The sequence below is a fragment of the Sceloporus occidentalis genome, unplaced genomic scaffold (genome assembly GCF_023333645.1).
Source record: "Sceloporus occidentalis isolate IW3139 unplaced genomic scaffold, rSceOcc1.0.p SCAF_42, whole genome shotgun sequence".
NCBI classification, from domain to species: Eukaryota; Metazoa; Chordata; class Lepidosauria; order Squamata; family Phrynosomatidae; genus Sceloporus; species Sceloporus occidentalis.
Window position 1 is genome coordinate 8,541,975 of NW_028317022.1, and position 16,129 is coordinate 8,558,103.

Sequence of the window (16,129 nt, forward strand, 5' to 3'; positions counted from 1 at the left end):
TCAATTCATTACTGTGTGCTATTGTCCATTACAAAGAATTAGTTAGGTTATTGATTTTCTGGGAATGAATTATCTTAATGGTTGGGAGATCATTCTTATTAACTGAAATGACAGTGGCAAAGCAAAAAAGAATAAAATATTTTATCGCAGCTAGGCTATTAACCTACTTTACTGTGTATATATATATATATATATATAAGGCAGTGCAAATAATTGAATTAAAGGTTTAAAATTATAATTAGTGCTCTAATACCCTTAACAGGCAGGAGAGGAGAAAAAAATGATGCTTTGGGGATTGTAGAAGTTGAGGGGTGGTTAGATTTCTTTTATAGTCTCTCTACCATTTACCGTGAATAAAGAGTGCAAAAGTTTCCCTTTTTAAACAGTGGAGGTACACCTACAAAATAAAATAAGTAGTGAAAAAATTACAATAAATTAGCCTCTTCTTGGAGATTGGCTTTGTGGGAGGATGCACAGGGACGCAGGGGAGAAGAGGGGAACCTGGACAAGTAGGACTGGTCTCAACTGTCTGAAGGCAGGGGCAAAACTAGAAACCCAGGCTCCACTGTGAAAATTTGCCCCATGGTCCCCTGACTTCACCAAGCAGCATGTCCCACAGTGCCACATTTGACCCCCAAACAGCTTATCAGTGCCATCTTTGTCACCAAACCGCTTGTCTGATCCATCTTTGCCCCCAAACAGTTTGTCTGTGCTATATTTGACCAAAAGTAGCTTTCTTGTGCCATTTTTGTCCCCTATCAGCATGTCAATGTCATACTTGTCCTCAAACAGCTTGTCAGTGCCCCCAAATAGCCTGCCTGTGTCCCTGCTTACACCACCTATCTACATGAGTGGTGTGTCTCTCTTCCTCCATGCTGCGTGCAGACCTCTGCGACCATAATTGTCACGCCTCTGGCTGGAGGTCTGTGCCAGTGTGGCACCCCCCCGATGAGTGACACCCAGGGCGGACACCACCCCCAAGTCCACCACTGATTCCAAGATAGTTTGCAATTCCTTTTGGTAGCTCAGTAAACATAGAGTTAGATGTAGTTACCTTAGCTTTCAAGATTTTAGAGATTCCTTCTTCAGGTGTTAGATTATATCTGAATACCTGTGTTCTCAAAAGCTTACATGATTCTTAATCTTACTCTATAAACATTGATTCATGTAAAGGTATAACATACTTCAGATTTATGTGGCAACTAGGTAACTCTAAGTGATTGCCTTACCTGCTTATGCAGTAGAACCACACAGCCCTATAAGAATGAGCTGTCTTGACCAAGCAGCATCCTAGTTTATACAGTGAGATGACATTTCTCAGGGTGCCACAAAATAACCCCCTAATAGCAACACCCAAACAGTTTTCTAATGAGAATCCACACATGAGTTCATATATTTTTTCTTTCTGCACTGAAAGGATGGCAAGCACCTTCATTTAAAAGCTGTGCAAATAAACATATTATTGTAGTATGTGCTGTATACTCCATCAGAACTGAGCGCAAATAATTGCTCTCTTCGGAGCTAAATATGGAAAAGGTCATGTTTAACACAGAACACATGTTGATCGTATTTTGTTACCCACAGTGCAGTTGGGGTAGCTTACACAAATAAAAACCATGTCCTTTCAACTATATGATTTACATCTGGCACTTCTCAGGTAGTGGTTTAAGCCTCTTTAACGGCAAATGGTATGACTCTAAAAGCCCATATTTGCAGGTGGTTGGGAGATACTGTTATTTTACCAGGCTATATCGATAGATACATACTTTTTTTTTTTCAAAACTTCCAAAAAGGAATTACAAGTTATAAAAATACATAATAACAGTTTTATTATTATACAAATAAGCATAGGCTTTGGATGTAAGAGGGCCATAAATCAATGGGAAAAATCTATATGGTAGTACTTAGGGATGTAATTAAAATAAAAATAAAAGAGCTGCAATTATCTTTGTAGTGTATTGATTACCTTCGACTCTTTTGTAAGTAACTTATTTATTTTGCCTTATATCAGAGTGTTTTAGAGGAACTGTTAAGCCCCAATGTTTTATATAAAACAAGCATTTTCCTGACATAGGCAATCCTGTTTTATAGGCTTATATGCGACAGCATGTGCCCATTGAATACAATTTCTCTGGATGGTTTCCAAGAGAAATGCACTTAGAATGTATACAAATAACATATAGAAATTTCATGTGACTGGATGAGCATCTAAGTCATTTTTCTGGGACTTCGTAGTGCCCAATCCATTGATGGGTGATTGGATTTATACCTAGACATAACTATTTATGTTCTTCAATGTATAATAAATAGCTCATGTCTGTATCAGGGAGTGTTCTCATTGAACGGGGCAGATTAACTTTCTTGCCCAGTTGTTGATGCCATGCCTTGTAAATTCAGCCATTAAACTCATTGGTGCTAGATTTTTGTTGGTCAGATTATGTTTTTCAATAATTTATTCTTTAAGTATATAGATATTTTATTATTTTTAAAAGAGACATCTAAACATGTTGTCCTCCTTTTTCCAGAAGCACCAGCATCTGCCTTACCACCAGTCAAACCAGACACATGTCTGTCCATGGATGGTCGACGTCATGAAAATGAGGAAAGTTGGCATGATGGGTGCCGAGAGTGCTACTGTCACAATGGACGTGAAATGTGTGCTCTGATCACTTGCCCGGTACCTGGCTGTGCCAGTCCCACTATACATCCAGGACAGTGCTGTCCATCATGTCCAGGTAAAGATAATACTTTTCAGATAGTATCCAGAAGTTTATTTGCAGTGGTTTACTATTGTTACTGCAACATTAATTTATTACGATGTTCTTTATGATACACCTGCTCAACCTTTATATAAAGGTCATCTTACTTTGTCCAAGTATATACTATCCACTCACTCCCAAAGAGTTCTAAAATAAGCAAAACTGAGTGCATATCATTTGGGAGATCTAACTGCAGTATTATTGATTATAATCTTTTTCGATCATACAAAATGCTCAAGTGATATGAGAGAGATATCTGACATTTTGAACTGTTGAGATGTTCTTCATCCTTTTTGACATGCTTTATTCCTCATCCTGTTTACATATAACTTAAAGAGTTCAAGAGGGTGTGAAACCGTTAAGAGGTGCCCGCGGACAGTGTTAGGACACCTTGGAGTCAGGTTGTTTGGAAATGCAGTCCAAAGCGGATGGCAAACTCCATCTAAGGCTAAATACCGCCACAAGACCGATATTAGACAAGTACCGTAAGGAAAAGTTGAAAAGGACCTTACATAAAACATAAAGCAGGGCTTGAGATGTGTTTATCGTTTTGGAACATCTATCATGCACAGCAAGGTTCTATACTTCCCCTGTGCTCACTCTAATGTTTAGTTACTCATAGACTGAGAGCTGAAAAGTAGAAGGTACTAGGTCATCTTAATGTTGTCAGCCATGATTGTGTAGGATTCTTGAAAAGGACCTTACATATAACATAAAGCAGGGCTTGAGATGTGTTTATCGTTTTGGAACATCTATCATGCACAGCAAGGTTCTATACTTCCCCTGTGCTCACTCTAATGTTTAGTTACTCATAGACTGAGAGCTGAAAAGTAGAAGGTACTAGGTCATCTTAATGTTGTCAGCCATGATTGTGTAGGATTCTGTTCCTCAATTGTTGTGTTGAGTAGGAAGGCGTGTATGATGATGAATGCTGAGTTTAGTTTATAGTCCCATAGCTTTAAATTTTAATCCCCAGACTGTTCCTGGTTAATAGCTAGAGGCACTTGCTACTCAGCCTTAGCTTGACAAGCACATTTTTATGTCATATATCGAAACCAGCAGAGTCACAGCAAGACTGTCTGTAAAGACCATCCCTGTTAATCTTGAATGATTCCTTTGCTTTATCTATCTTGTTTGCAGCTTTTGTTCAGATATGTGACCGATGTGCCCATAAGAAATGTATGATTTATTAATCTCAGAATACATAATAATACTAAGGCTTCTGATACCTAAAATGTTTGAGACTGAGAGCATGTTTATCTTAGCACTTCTTTCTTGCTTACATTGCCTTGGATCCATGGCCGACACATGTAGGAAGAAGTGGCTTGTGTATTCTGCTTTTTATCTTTGTTGATAATCTGTAGAAATGTGGTTTGGCTTAAGCAAAAGAAAGGCAAAGCTGAGAACAATGATGGACTGATTAATGTGATTTCATTGGACACCCTGTCTTAGTGTTAAATTTTGTCAACAAGCAGCTTGACTCCAAGGGGATAGACTAGCTGAATCCTTAAAAGCAGCATAACAAAAGGGATTTCAGCCCATTTAGCATTACATTCCATTTTGCCATTTCAAACCTGTTCTGTTCATAACAAATGTCCTCCAAAGTCGCTTCAAAACTGGAGATAGCAAAATAAGAGATCTCACTAATCAGTGCCTACAGATTACTGTAGGCACAAAAGAATTTCAGCACTCAAGGTTACTGAAAACTATGTGCTCCTTTTTTTGTGAACCCCAAAGCAGTTCTTTACTCTTGTTCATCGTAGCTTTTATATGATAAGAACAGAGGACGAGCAGAAGATAACGCTTCACCATCTGTATACCCTGATGGTTAAAACCCCTGATTTTTACTAGGTAGACATTTTCGTTGTAAAGCGTCTCTGTACCCTCGGATATTGCGTGTGGAAAAAATGGTAATCTCGCTGTGCTCACAGACACCTACCCTAACAATGATAAATGAGGACCATCTGCGGCTGCATAATATAACTATCAACATAAATGTTTGACCTAATTATTATTAATACTGTCTTATTATACCACCCTGGTGCTGGGAAAGCCCCATGCTGTTCTGTACACCACAACCAAATGCTGATGGTTATTTCACACAGTAGCTACAGTCTGGCACGGCAGAAGGTTAGGCTCCTGACTTTTGGCATTAACCAGTCCAACTGTCCGTGACAGGCTGCACAAAAAAAAACATGATTACATATAGGAAACAGGATAAAATTAATAAAACATTGGACAGAACTTTATTTTACTGTTTGGAGCCATTACATGCCACTTTTTTGTGATTTGTTTGGATACCTTCGATGAAATGAAAAAATATTTGGAATGTCTGCTTTATAATTAAATTTTATGGTGAATGTGGAATAATCATGCAGATCCTGAGAGCACAAGGTTAAGATGGCTTTTCCTTTGGCATACACACAAGCATAAGCATGAGCATGAGTTTCAGATAGATAGATAGATAGCTAGATAGAAATATAAATTTCTATTCTGTATATAAATTTCTATTCTGTTTTTATGTATTGTACCTAACTGCAAAAAAAACAAAACAGAATGTGAAGGGAATTTCCAAATCAACATATTGAATACAGAAATATGGATTAATCAGCTCAGTATCATTTTATTTTTCACTCCAAAGGAAAACATTCACATAACCCTAGTTTGTTTATTTGTGAATTGCAAGATTCCAGATGGTTTCAATTATATGTATACAGAAGTATTGGCAAATGATTAAACACCATTCAATTACAAGTTTAGAGATGCTAATATTTTCAGCTGCTTATTGACCCAGCATCTGTTCTGTCTCATGTGAGCTGATGCAGTTCAGCCTTGGAATTTCTTCTGCCGTGAGATCAATTATTATATCTGGTTACCTGCCATTGTAAAATCACACATATGACAGTACAGATGTGACAAGCAGCTGCATTTCAAAGGCTCCAGTGACCTCCTATCTTGTGTTTGTTTTGGTCTTTGAAGGCAAGGTCTGCATACCTTTTAATGTCCAAGTGCTTGTAGCCAGTTTTGCACAGTATAAAAGATGAATCATTTTATTAGGATGATTATATACTAATTATACAAATATAAATACTGCATAGTTTTATACATGCACAATGTCAATGTATCACAACAAAGTAAATGTGAAAAAACCATTGGCGGTAATCCACACATTATAATAATAATACATAAATAAAAACATCCACTTAAAGGCATCCCAAGAAGCACACTCCAAAGATAAGAGAATGCGAAACATATGAAAAAGACTGCAGTACTATAATGAAGCATTAGCCGGTCAAATTGAACGTTCATTTTATGCACAAAGAAATTTAAAATTTAGCACACAGTAAATCTTACAGTTCTTCAATTCATCTTAGACTTAGGGATAGAGAAAACAAAAGGTCTTATTGTTATATTATATAAATGTATTAGTCAAATCTTGGTTAGGACACTAGAGCATATATCTTCTATATACATTCTCTCTTGCATTATATATCTATCTATCGCATGTCCTTCTACAACAGTATATCATGCTGCAGGAGGGTATGGTCGAGGTTCTGACCTTGTGGTCAAATTCTGTTTTCTATAACTAAATCAGACAAATCCAAGGGAAACAACCCAACCTTTGATATAGCTGGTCACCATGGCCATTGACTGGTAGATGTTGTTGGAGAAGCAAGAACATATTTTGAGGGATGTGGTAAAAATCACATACTGTATAATGTTTGGCCCAGTAAATGTAGGAATGTTATTTATTTTAGGTTTTTTATGGCTATATAATTTGTAATTTATCTATTGTTACAGATGACTCTATTGCACGAAAGCCAGAGTTCACGGACCCATCAATTTGCCATGCTCCCGGAGGGGAGTATTTTATTGAAGGAGAGACGTGGAACATTGACACTTGTACCCAGTGTACTTGTCATAGTGGTCGAGTATTGTGTGAAACAGAAGTCTGCCCACCACTTCTTTGTCAGAACCCAACTCGTACTCAGGATTCATGCTGTCCTCAGTGTCCAGGTACTGAAATCTTCTTCTTAGTTTCTTAGCCTGGAGACAGGCAGTTCTTAAGTGGTTGCTGGACTACAACTTCCATAAAATTTAAAAAGCCTATAAGTTACTGAGTTCCTATTCATTGTAGGACTGCATATTATCAAAAATTTTGTGTTGCCTTATATTGTTCCTAAACATTATTTGAAAAACAGAAGTGTACGTCAGGCAGTAAGAGTGTTTTTTGTGTCTAATTATGCCACCATGATGATATTTTTTCAGGCTTGACCATAATATACAAGTCTGACCTAATACCGCGACCCAGAACTAATAAGAATGAGAGAGAATGAATGAATTAATATGTGGATTCATTGTGTGAATGAGTAAGAGAACGAATTAATGTGCGGATAAATTCTGTGAATGAGTAAGAAAATGAATAAATTAATGTGTGGATTAACTGTGTGAATGAGTGAGAATGAATGAATCCATGTGTGAATGAATTGTGTGAATGAGTGAAAGAATGAATTAATGTGTGAATGAATTGTGTGAATGAGTGAAAGAATGAATTAATGTGTGGATTCATTGCTTGAATGATTTGTGAGAATGCATTAATGGATATGTATATCATGGATGTGATTTAGGGAAAGGCAAAGATGGCACAAGCAAGGTGTTTGAGCCTTGGGGACCAGAAATGGCACAGGGCGGGCTGTTTAGGGACAAAGATGGCTCACACTGGGCTGTTTAGGGACAAATTTGGCTCACGCTGGGCTGTTTAGGGACACAATTGGCTCACGCTAGACAGTAATCTGTTTGTGTAATCTGGGTGCTGGTCAGGTTTTATGTGGACAATGATCTATGCCTGTAATTTAGGCTTTATCTATACCTTTAATGCTGAGTTTACATGTGATTTCCAGTTGATTTATACCTGCAAAGCTGCGTTTGTGTGTTATTCTGTTGATCTATACCTGCTATGCTATGTTTCTATACATAATTTATATATACCTGCAAATATAGGGTTTGTATGTCTTACTCAGTTGATCTATACATGCAAGTGCTGTTTACATGTGTTGTTTATTTGATCTATACCTGAACTACAGGGAGTGAGTAAAAGAGAGCTATGGCTTAGTGAATGTCCCCTACAAAGGGACTCTGGGGATGATTATGGGGAGAGGACCTCTCAGTGTCACGGTAGGGTCGGAAGGAGGGAAGACTGCAGTGACTCTCTACAGTGACAGTCTTCCTCTAATCTGTAGTCAGTGTGGAAAATACTTTTTTTTTGGTGTGGGCGCGGATGGAGTGATTACATGCAAGGGAGTGTGGAGGGCGACCAAAGGAAATGTTAGCTTAGGGTCCAATTTTTCAATATTTAAAAAAAATGTTTTTGTTACAAAGATTAGCTGTTTTTTTCCTATATTTAATATATTAAACGTACATTATTTTTACCAGTGTTTCAAGTTATATATTATTGTACTTGTTTGCGAAAAAAGAGATGGGGAGAAAGTGGGGTAGGGGATAGTGAGGAAATAGGTATCTGATGGGGAGAAAGAAGGTGGTATCTGATGGGTAAAATGCTACCCCCCCAGATTTTTAGGGGTTCCTACGCCTATCTGTGTAAACCAGAAAAGAGTGCAGGAATGTAAGAGTGCAGGAAAACCACTTATTTTATTTTTTATCTTATTAATTTTGACCTATTAAAATAATTTGCTGACCTCTTTAGATTACCTTCCGATATGGCATAATACATTCTAGAATAATGCCTAGAACAGACTGAGGAAAAATAGCCTTAACCAGTTAATAATAAAATGTTGCTAACATCTACATTTGTAGATTCCCTTTGTATAACGCATGCAGTTCCCAAATAAAACTCTCGCATGAATAAGAGACAAATAAAACAGGTACATCTGGATTCGGTGCTCTATAAAAATAATTGTCTTCGTGCAGTAGAATATAACATTTTGTTATGATTGGTCCTTTTCCAGATGTATGAATTATAATAATTCTCGAGGCATAAAGTCCTAGTTTCTTGCTAATTCAAAGGCATGGAAATATAAAATACAAAGTTTTTATTATTTAGATTTTTTACATAATCTAAAAATTACTAGAAATACTGTTTGAGATTATTGCAGCAATGATACAAGTTGTTCGGAATTTTTGCTTGTATTTTAGGATTTCAAAAATCAATCCCCTGATGGTACCTTAGGGATAACTATGGTGAAACGCATATAGGGTTAATTATATTGGATTTATTTCGTTTTTTATTTGTCCCTCTTGATATATTAGACCGGGTTTAGGTAATAAACAAGATATAGAGATGCATAATAGGTTCTGTAGAATCTGCCATGTAAATTTGCCCCTTTCCCTACCCCCAACAGCTAAATGCCATACAGGAGATATGTTGAGTTGTTCTACCATACTGATGAAGGCGTCTTTACTTTAAGAAAGGTAACAACCAAAAGGTATTTTGGTTGTTACCTCCAAGCATGTTATTGCGAGGACTAGCCTTGAGATTATCCTACCTTTGTCTGTTTTATGGATGATCTCTTCTTATTTAAGATAAAAAAAAAATTAAAAAAAATGCTGTATTCCTTGAAGCCTGTTTACCAAGGGGAATTGATTTTGTAGACATTTAACTGTAGAATGACAAATATCCCCATCACTTGTGTGTTTGTTAGGTCACAAAACAGGCAAAAGGTCTTTCTGTATAAATATGTAATTACGGTATATGATTATAGTTTAGCAGTTAAACAGGTCAGTTTGAAGATGTATACAATACAATGTTACACAATTGGTAGACAAAGCATTTTAGTGTTATACTTCCTAAGCGTTCTTCAAAGGATTCAGTACATTTATACGTATTTTCTCATTTTTATAATGTGTGTATATATACTTTATACATATTCTGTTGTTTTCTTTATATGCTTTACTATATTTTTCTTCTACTGGAATTTTGCCATGGAAGCCAGCTTCTAAAAGTTACATTATTCCAAGCAATGTACAGTTATGTCACAAAGTCTTGTATTGACATATCTAGATCTAAACACCAGGATTTATTGTTTCATATGAAGAAGCGCCGTCTTGGTTTGAGCAGTACCAATGTGTTTTCCCTGGGGTCAATAAATCACTGCTCTCACCTTGACAGATGTCAAGAGCCAGACAGTGGCATTGCATACCTGAAGTTGATTTCATGCCCTTCATTGAGTCTAAAAGTCCCCTAGCCTGATGTTTTTAGAGGTCAAAACCTGATTGATTCCAACTCACATGACTAAAATTAGTCAATATCTGTGAAGAATGCAGGTGATTCACATCTATGGGCCATCTCTATATAAATGGGCAGATAAAACAAAAACTTTATGGAAATTCCAATATTGATCCCTGCATATAATGTTTGTAAAGTCCTCATTAAAATACAGAAAAAGGCAAGGCAAATGCATAATTAATTATGAGTATGACAGCCCTAATGTATAGTTCAGTGCTGAAAATTGTACTTACAAATTAAAAAATGGATGTGAACCATAAAATAGTGATTTGTCTCAACATGTGATGTTCTGAAATTACATTGGATCATGTTTAGCAGACAGACTCTCTTTCAATAACAATTTGATTAGTCCTGGTTGACCACTGTAATGATGAACAGTCCTTAATATATTTAACCACTGTGCATGAGAACAATGAGGAGATATCTAATGAAATGTGTTGTTAGTTCACTACGTGAAAAATACTTATTTTGTACATATCAGGTCTATTGGATAACCTACCTTTACATACTGCAAGGTCATTGGATGGTACTGAAGATCAATTGAAAAGGCCTCTAGGTTTGTCTTGTTTAGAGGGAAGAACTCTGTGAACGTTATCCCAGAGTACCAGAAATAACTACATAGCTCTTGAAGGCCCCTCACCCTGAACCAAATAAAGCTGACTCTCTTTGGCTATTTGAAAAACACGTAATTAAGCATATTTGTGTGTGAATACAAATTTTAAAGTAGTACCAAAAGCTGAAATGATGGTTACAGTGTGCCATTTCTATCATCAATCATTTTAGGTCAGATTGAAATACTTTGATCTATAGAACCTTGATAAATGTCCAAGCCAATGACCATTATTCTGGCTGACATATGTGAAGGACTATAAGATTTTGTACGTCCTCATTGTAGGGCACTGTCCTGCTGTCTTGGGTAACTGTCCCGGTTTTGTGGGCAGTGGAGTTAATGGGCTATTTGAGGAGATCATCTGATCTCCCCTGACAGGCCCAGGGAGCTGTAATTCCAGACTTCCATTGCAGCTTCCATGTGGCCACCTCATGATGTTGAGTACTGAGTGCTCAAGAGGCCCAACAGCCACTTTGGGGGCCAGTTTCATTCACTTCTGGAGCTGGACTCTCCCCACCTCTTGCCACACACGCAGGCGTCTGCTTGGTCCGCTTGGGCAACTATTCCTTTTCCTTGACAATAAGTCAATTCAAGTAAATTCCTGCTATATGTATAAAGTGGTCTAACACAAGTTTCTGATTTTTTATTCACAATTGGCAACAAAATTCCTAAATAATACTTAATTTACGCTTCTGGTTTGTGCAGCTGTCGCCCTGGTTCTCTGTTCTGGCATTAATCATTTCATACATATGCGTGGGCGTACATTTTATTGCAGTCTCACTTCTGCTGTCACAGTGACACATTTTATACCTCACCCCTGTAAAGTGTCCGTTGTCATATGACTAGAGATTACTGCCTTTTCTCGTTACTGAACATTTCATTTTCTTGCAGTTGGGTTGTTTATGCCAATTCTTTGTTATTTCTGCATGTTTCTGCCTGAAGAGTAATTGTTTGGAATTTTAAATAATTGGTTATTTTTACTTTAAAGACAGAAACGCAGAAACTGAAACCAAATTAAGTGCTCTGGAAGATCGAGTTTGTCTTGTGGATCAGTGGATGCCACTATGTTATGCATTGGAAGAGATGTCAAGATGCCTAATTTCACAGCTATTCTCGCTAATATGCAAGGTCTCAAATTAATACATATTCTGCAGTGCAGCTTTAGATCAAAGACCTATACTGGCTTGAACTGATTCAGATGTTTTAACTGATTTGTGTATTCTTGGTTTTGTTACCGTATTCACTCTCTGGGCATTATTTTGGAACTTAGGGTGAGGATAAAACAAAGACTGGTCATTTGCCATATCCTATCTTTAGGATAGTTTTATGCCTTCCCAGTGTATGGTTACATTTCTTCACTATATTAACCTCTACCTCACCTGCTGGAAGACTATTACGAATAACTTCACAACATGTAAGCCTCTGGACTTATACCCTCGGACTACGGCCATGTCTAGGTTTGACCCAGATGCTCTTGGTGAACCACTGCTTCATGGGTCTCCAAGTGACCTCCTTTTTTCTCCAAGCAGGGAGCCGCATTTGGTCATGGCCATCTCCACACACAGCTACACCTGCCCCAACATGAACCATTCCCCAGAAGAAGGAGACCCATTGGATGGTCTACCCTGGGAAGTTCCCAGAAATTACCATGATATCTTGTCTTATAAATTCCACCCGCCCTGGTGAATTTACCATTTTTTCTAACTTAATGGAGAATTAGAAACATAATTTCTAATACTGTTAAATGCCCAACCCCTTCCCAGAAAGAATTATTGCCTCATTTATAATTTTTGCTGGGAACACAATTCTCATGTGCTCAAAAGCAGCCACTGGTTATTGCAGTGGAAGATTAAAAAATAAAGCTTCTTAACGGTTTCTGTAAAGCTTTTATGTGATGTGATGAAAAGGATAAAATTACACATCTGTTTAGGTTAATTTGCTTAATGTACTAGAGAGCTTCAATAATGTTTTGTCTAAGTGAAAAGACAACTTGCTTTTGTATGACATGTGTCTGTTAACCTGTCTATAGTAGTGAGAAATCAAAACTGGTTCTTTCATCCTAGCTCTTTAATCTCCTTTTCAGTTTTCGGTTATAACTGAGGCAGATAGAAACCTAGCATTTAAAGGCAGCTAAGAACTATTCAGCCCATTGAATCTGACCATTTTTCTGGCTTTAAAGTCTGAAACGTTGATCATGTTGTGGTCTCACCCATTCAGGACTTTTAAACTAGCAGCTCCTTAAGTTACTTCCTACAGCCCTCTAAAGGCCGTCTATGGATTAAACACACGGCCCTAATAGTACTCAAATTGTTAAATTCAATTTATGGATACCAACACCATGATAAATTTATAGACATGATACATAGAAGCCTTTAGGCTTTCTGATTTCACGTTTACCTTGTAGGGATATCATATATTATATAACCTATTTATTTGTCTAACAACATTTTTCGTCAGTAGCATAAAAAAAAGTATTTGCAAATGTTTGAGCCATTAAAATATTGTGCCTGCATTGAATGTGTAGCCCGAGGTTACATGCTGTTGCCAAACACAATTGCAAGCTGACACATGTTCGCAACAGACAATATAATACAACGTTTTATAGAACGCACAGAACCTCCTTTCAGAATCGCAATTCTCAAGGCACGCACTCTAATATGTTGAAGGTCTTTTCTAATGAGTATAAGAATCTAAGATTTTGTGGGGGTGTGTGACACGGTGTTTCATCGGCACATAACGAAATGAATTCATATATTCATTTACGCTTTTAACAAGCAGAGATCTAGCAGTGTGTAAAAGCGGTTGTCTGTTCATTCCTAGCATTTTTTTAAAAAATTGTATTCTTTTGTTCTGCTGAACAGTTTGACAAATTTTTATGGCTTTATTATTCAAACCATAAATGTGTTTGTTTCAGAAAAGTGTCTCTGAAAAATTAGTCTCACAACACAGACATGTGCCAAACTGGCAGCAAGTAGCGAGAAAAATGTAAATAACAGTAAAAAAGCAGTGCTTTTAACCAAATCATCATTGGGATTTAAAACAGCTTTGCCACTTTTTGACTAAATAAGCTACATGTCACTCGGAAGTAATTGTTTGCTTTGTTAAAGTTATAATATCCACAGCTGTCTTTTGGTGAGAAGTCATACTGGCCATTTTTAGGGGACTTTAATTATTTAGTCATTTTAGGCAAAGTCATAGTGGAAAAGGAAAAAAAATGTGAAAACAGTTATGAACTTCAATTTTTTTATTTATAACTGAATAAAATACGCCATTATATTTCTTCCTTTACTCTTCTATTCTACGTAATGGTCCCCTAGGCCAAGGGGAGATATGGACTTAAGCAAGTACTGTTCCTCATAGACTTGGAATCCAAATTCAGAACCTTAAGTAACTTGCTCAGTTTGCTTTCCCACAAGTCAGGGTACTTGTAGAAAAGCTCACCTTGGAGTGTCTGTCCAAGCTGGTTCTTCAAAGTTAAGTGTGGCACTTTTATTTTGAATTAAGTTAAGGTCTGGTTACTTAGGTCTGGTGCTGCAACCCCCATAATATATCACTACAATTAGGACATAATGCAGTCATTCATCACGTTTTTGACAGACTCTATATGTTTTCATGAAAAGCAGAGACGTGCTTTGTGTCTTCTGTATTCATATTCCCTGATATGTAGATGCAACAAAGGACGTGTAGAAGAAAACATTCTGTTCTTCATCGTCATCTGCATCAGAGAACGAGCCATTGAAATAAATGCACAATGTTCTGTATTTAAAGTGATATATCTATGTCTGCTCTAAACATCTTTTGCTTTGCGTCGTGGCACGTGTTCGGTAGGAAATCCGACTCTGTCCCTTTGTTTTCTTGCCATTATAATTATGTAAATGTACATGTTTTTAATTGTATGATGGCCTGTTAAAAACCTCGGGTAAGAAAATAAAGGAAGGTTTACGTGAAACCAAAATCCTTGTTGCGCTAGAGCAAATACTGGGAACATATCGTAACAATAACAAAGGTTTGGATTCAAAAAAATGTTCTCTACTTTTCTCAAAACGTTTAATCACATAAAAGACCCACTTCTTCAGTCAGAACTTTTTTCCACTTAGGAGCTCTACATGTTCTGTGGAAACATACAGCCGTGGTATGCACACCGCCGGATGAAAATAGGTTTTATGGTTAGACTTCGACTAGGTATATATATATACAGTGACTTAATGGTAATTGGATGTATCAAGTGGTGCCAGGTTACTGAAAGGCCTTAAGAGCATGCTTGCACGGAAAGGTCTTTTGGAAATAACCGCAAAGCAATACATTTTCTAAGAGCCTTCTGTTTCAGGATGAGAAGGTCACTTTTCAACTACTTTTTTTTAAATGGAACATTTAGATATTTTCCACTTTGTAAACCAGCTTTTGATGAAGTTATAACTTCTTAGGGATTAACTTGTGCAAAGGGAAAAATACACTGTCTACCTGATATCCATTGCCGTTCCAAGCTTAAGTGGTCTGAGCTGTCACTTCCTGCTGCTAAATGTTTACATTCACTCTTCCAGATGACTCGCTTCAGCCTTCTACATCAGGCAACCAAAGTATGCCCAGCTACTGCAAAAATGAAGAAGGAGATATTTTCCTGGCAGCCGAGTCATGGAAACCCAACGTCTGTACAAGCTGTGTCTGCATGGACGGGGTGATCAGCTGTTACTCTGAATCTTGTCCACCTGTAACCTGCGAAAGGCCAGTTCTACGGAAAGGCCAATGCTGCCCTTATTGCATCGGTGAGTTCAAAGCGATGAGACATTTTTCTTTGGTATCACAAGCTAAACTGACAGTATATATATATATATATATATATATATATATATACAGTATTCCATACTATTTCTTTTAAGCTGTAAATCTGTTATTAGTACAGCATTTTCCTACTTACAGTAGCTTTGGTGCAGGACCACCTTCAGAAATATTTGGGCCCAGTACAAACCTAAGGACAGAGTCCTCCTTTCCCGTCCCACCTTGTGTTCTACCAAGGAACAAGGCCACAAGGCCCTAATGCTCACAGTGGGGCAACAATGCAACTGGGGCCCAATCCCTAGAAAGGGGTAAATTAAGACCCAAAGCCCTCAAGGGCCTAGACATGTGTAGCTGGACATGAGGGCCCAGTCCCATGTAGCAAGGCCTCTAGGCCGATGAAGGTCCCATACACCAGTGTGCCTGAGTCCCATACACTAGTACTAGCTTTAACCTCCTGACAGAGCAGAGCTTGGGAAGTAGAGTGTCACTCTAACCATCAGTGCTACAATTCCAAGACACCGGAGAATGAAATTGTGACTGTGGGATTGCTGTCCCAAATCCTGTTGTCCCACCATGCTCTATCTCTGTCCCGAAAAGCAGGACAGAGATAGAGTTTGGCAGGACAGTAGGGTACATTGTAAAATCTGGACTGTTCCACACAGTTGGAAGGCATAATTTTGTATAACCATTACTTTACTCACAAATAATTTTTACCTATTTTTGGAAATCTTAAATTCTTTT

The 16,129-nt window shown here is 37.5% G+C and overlaps 1 protein-coding gene across 1 annotated transcript in view; it reads left to right on the forward strand.

Moving 5' to 3' along the window:
- LOC149289955 (cysteine-rich motor neuron 1 protein-like) overlaps positions 1-16,129 on the forward strand; it is a 309,795-nt gene that overhangs the window by 280,397 nt on the left and 13,269 nt on the right. The window contains exons 11-13 of the mRNA XM_089490169.1: positions 2,526-2,735; positions 6,561-6,776; positions 15,154-15,375. Coding sequence (XP_089346295.1) covers positions 2,526-2,735; positions 6,561-6,776; positions 15,154-15,375 — 648 coding nt within the window. The remainder of the gene's footprint in view (positions 1-2,525; positions 2,736-6,560; positions 6,777-15,153; positions 15,376-16,129) is intronic.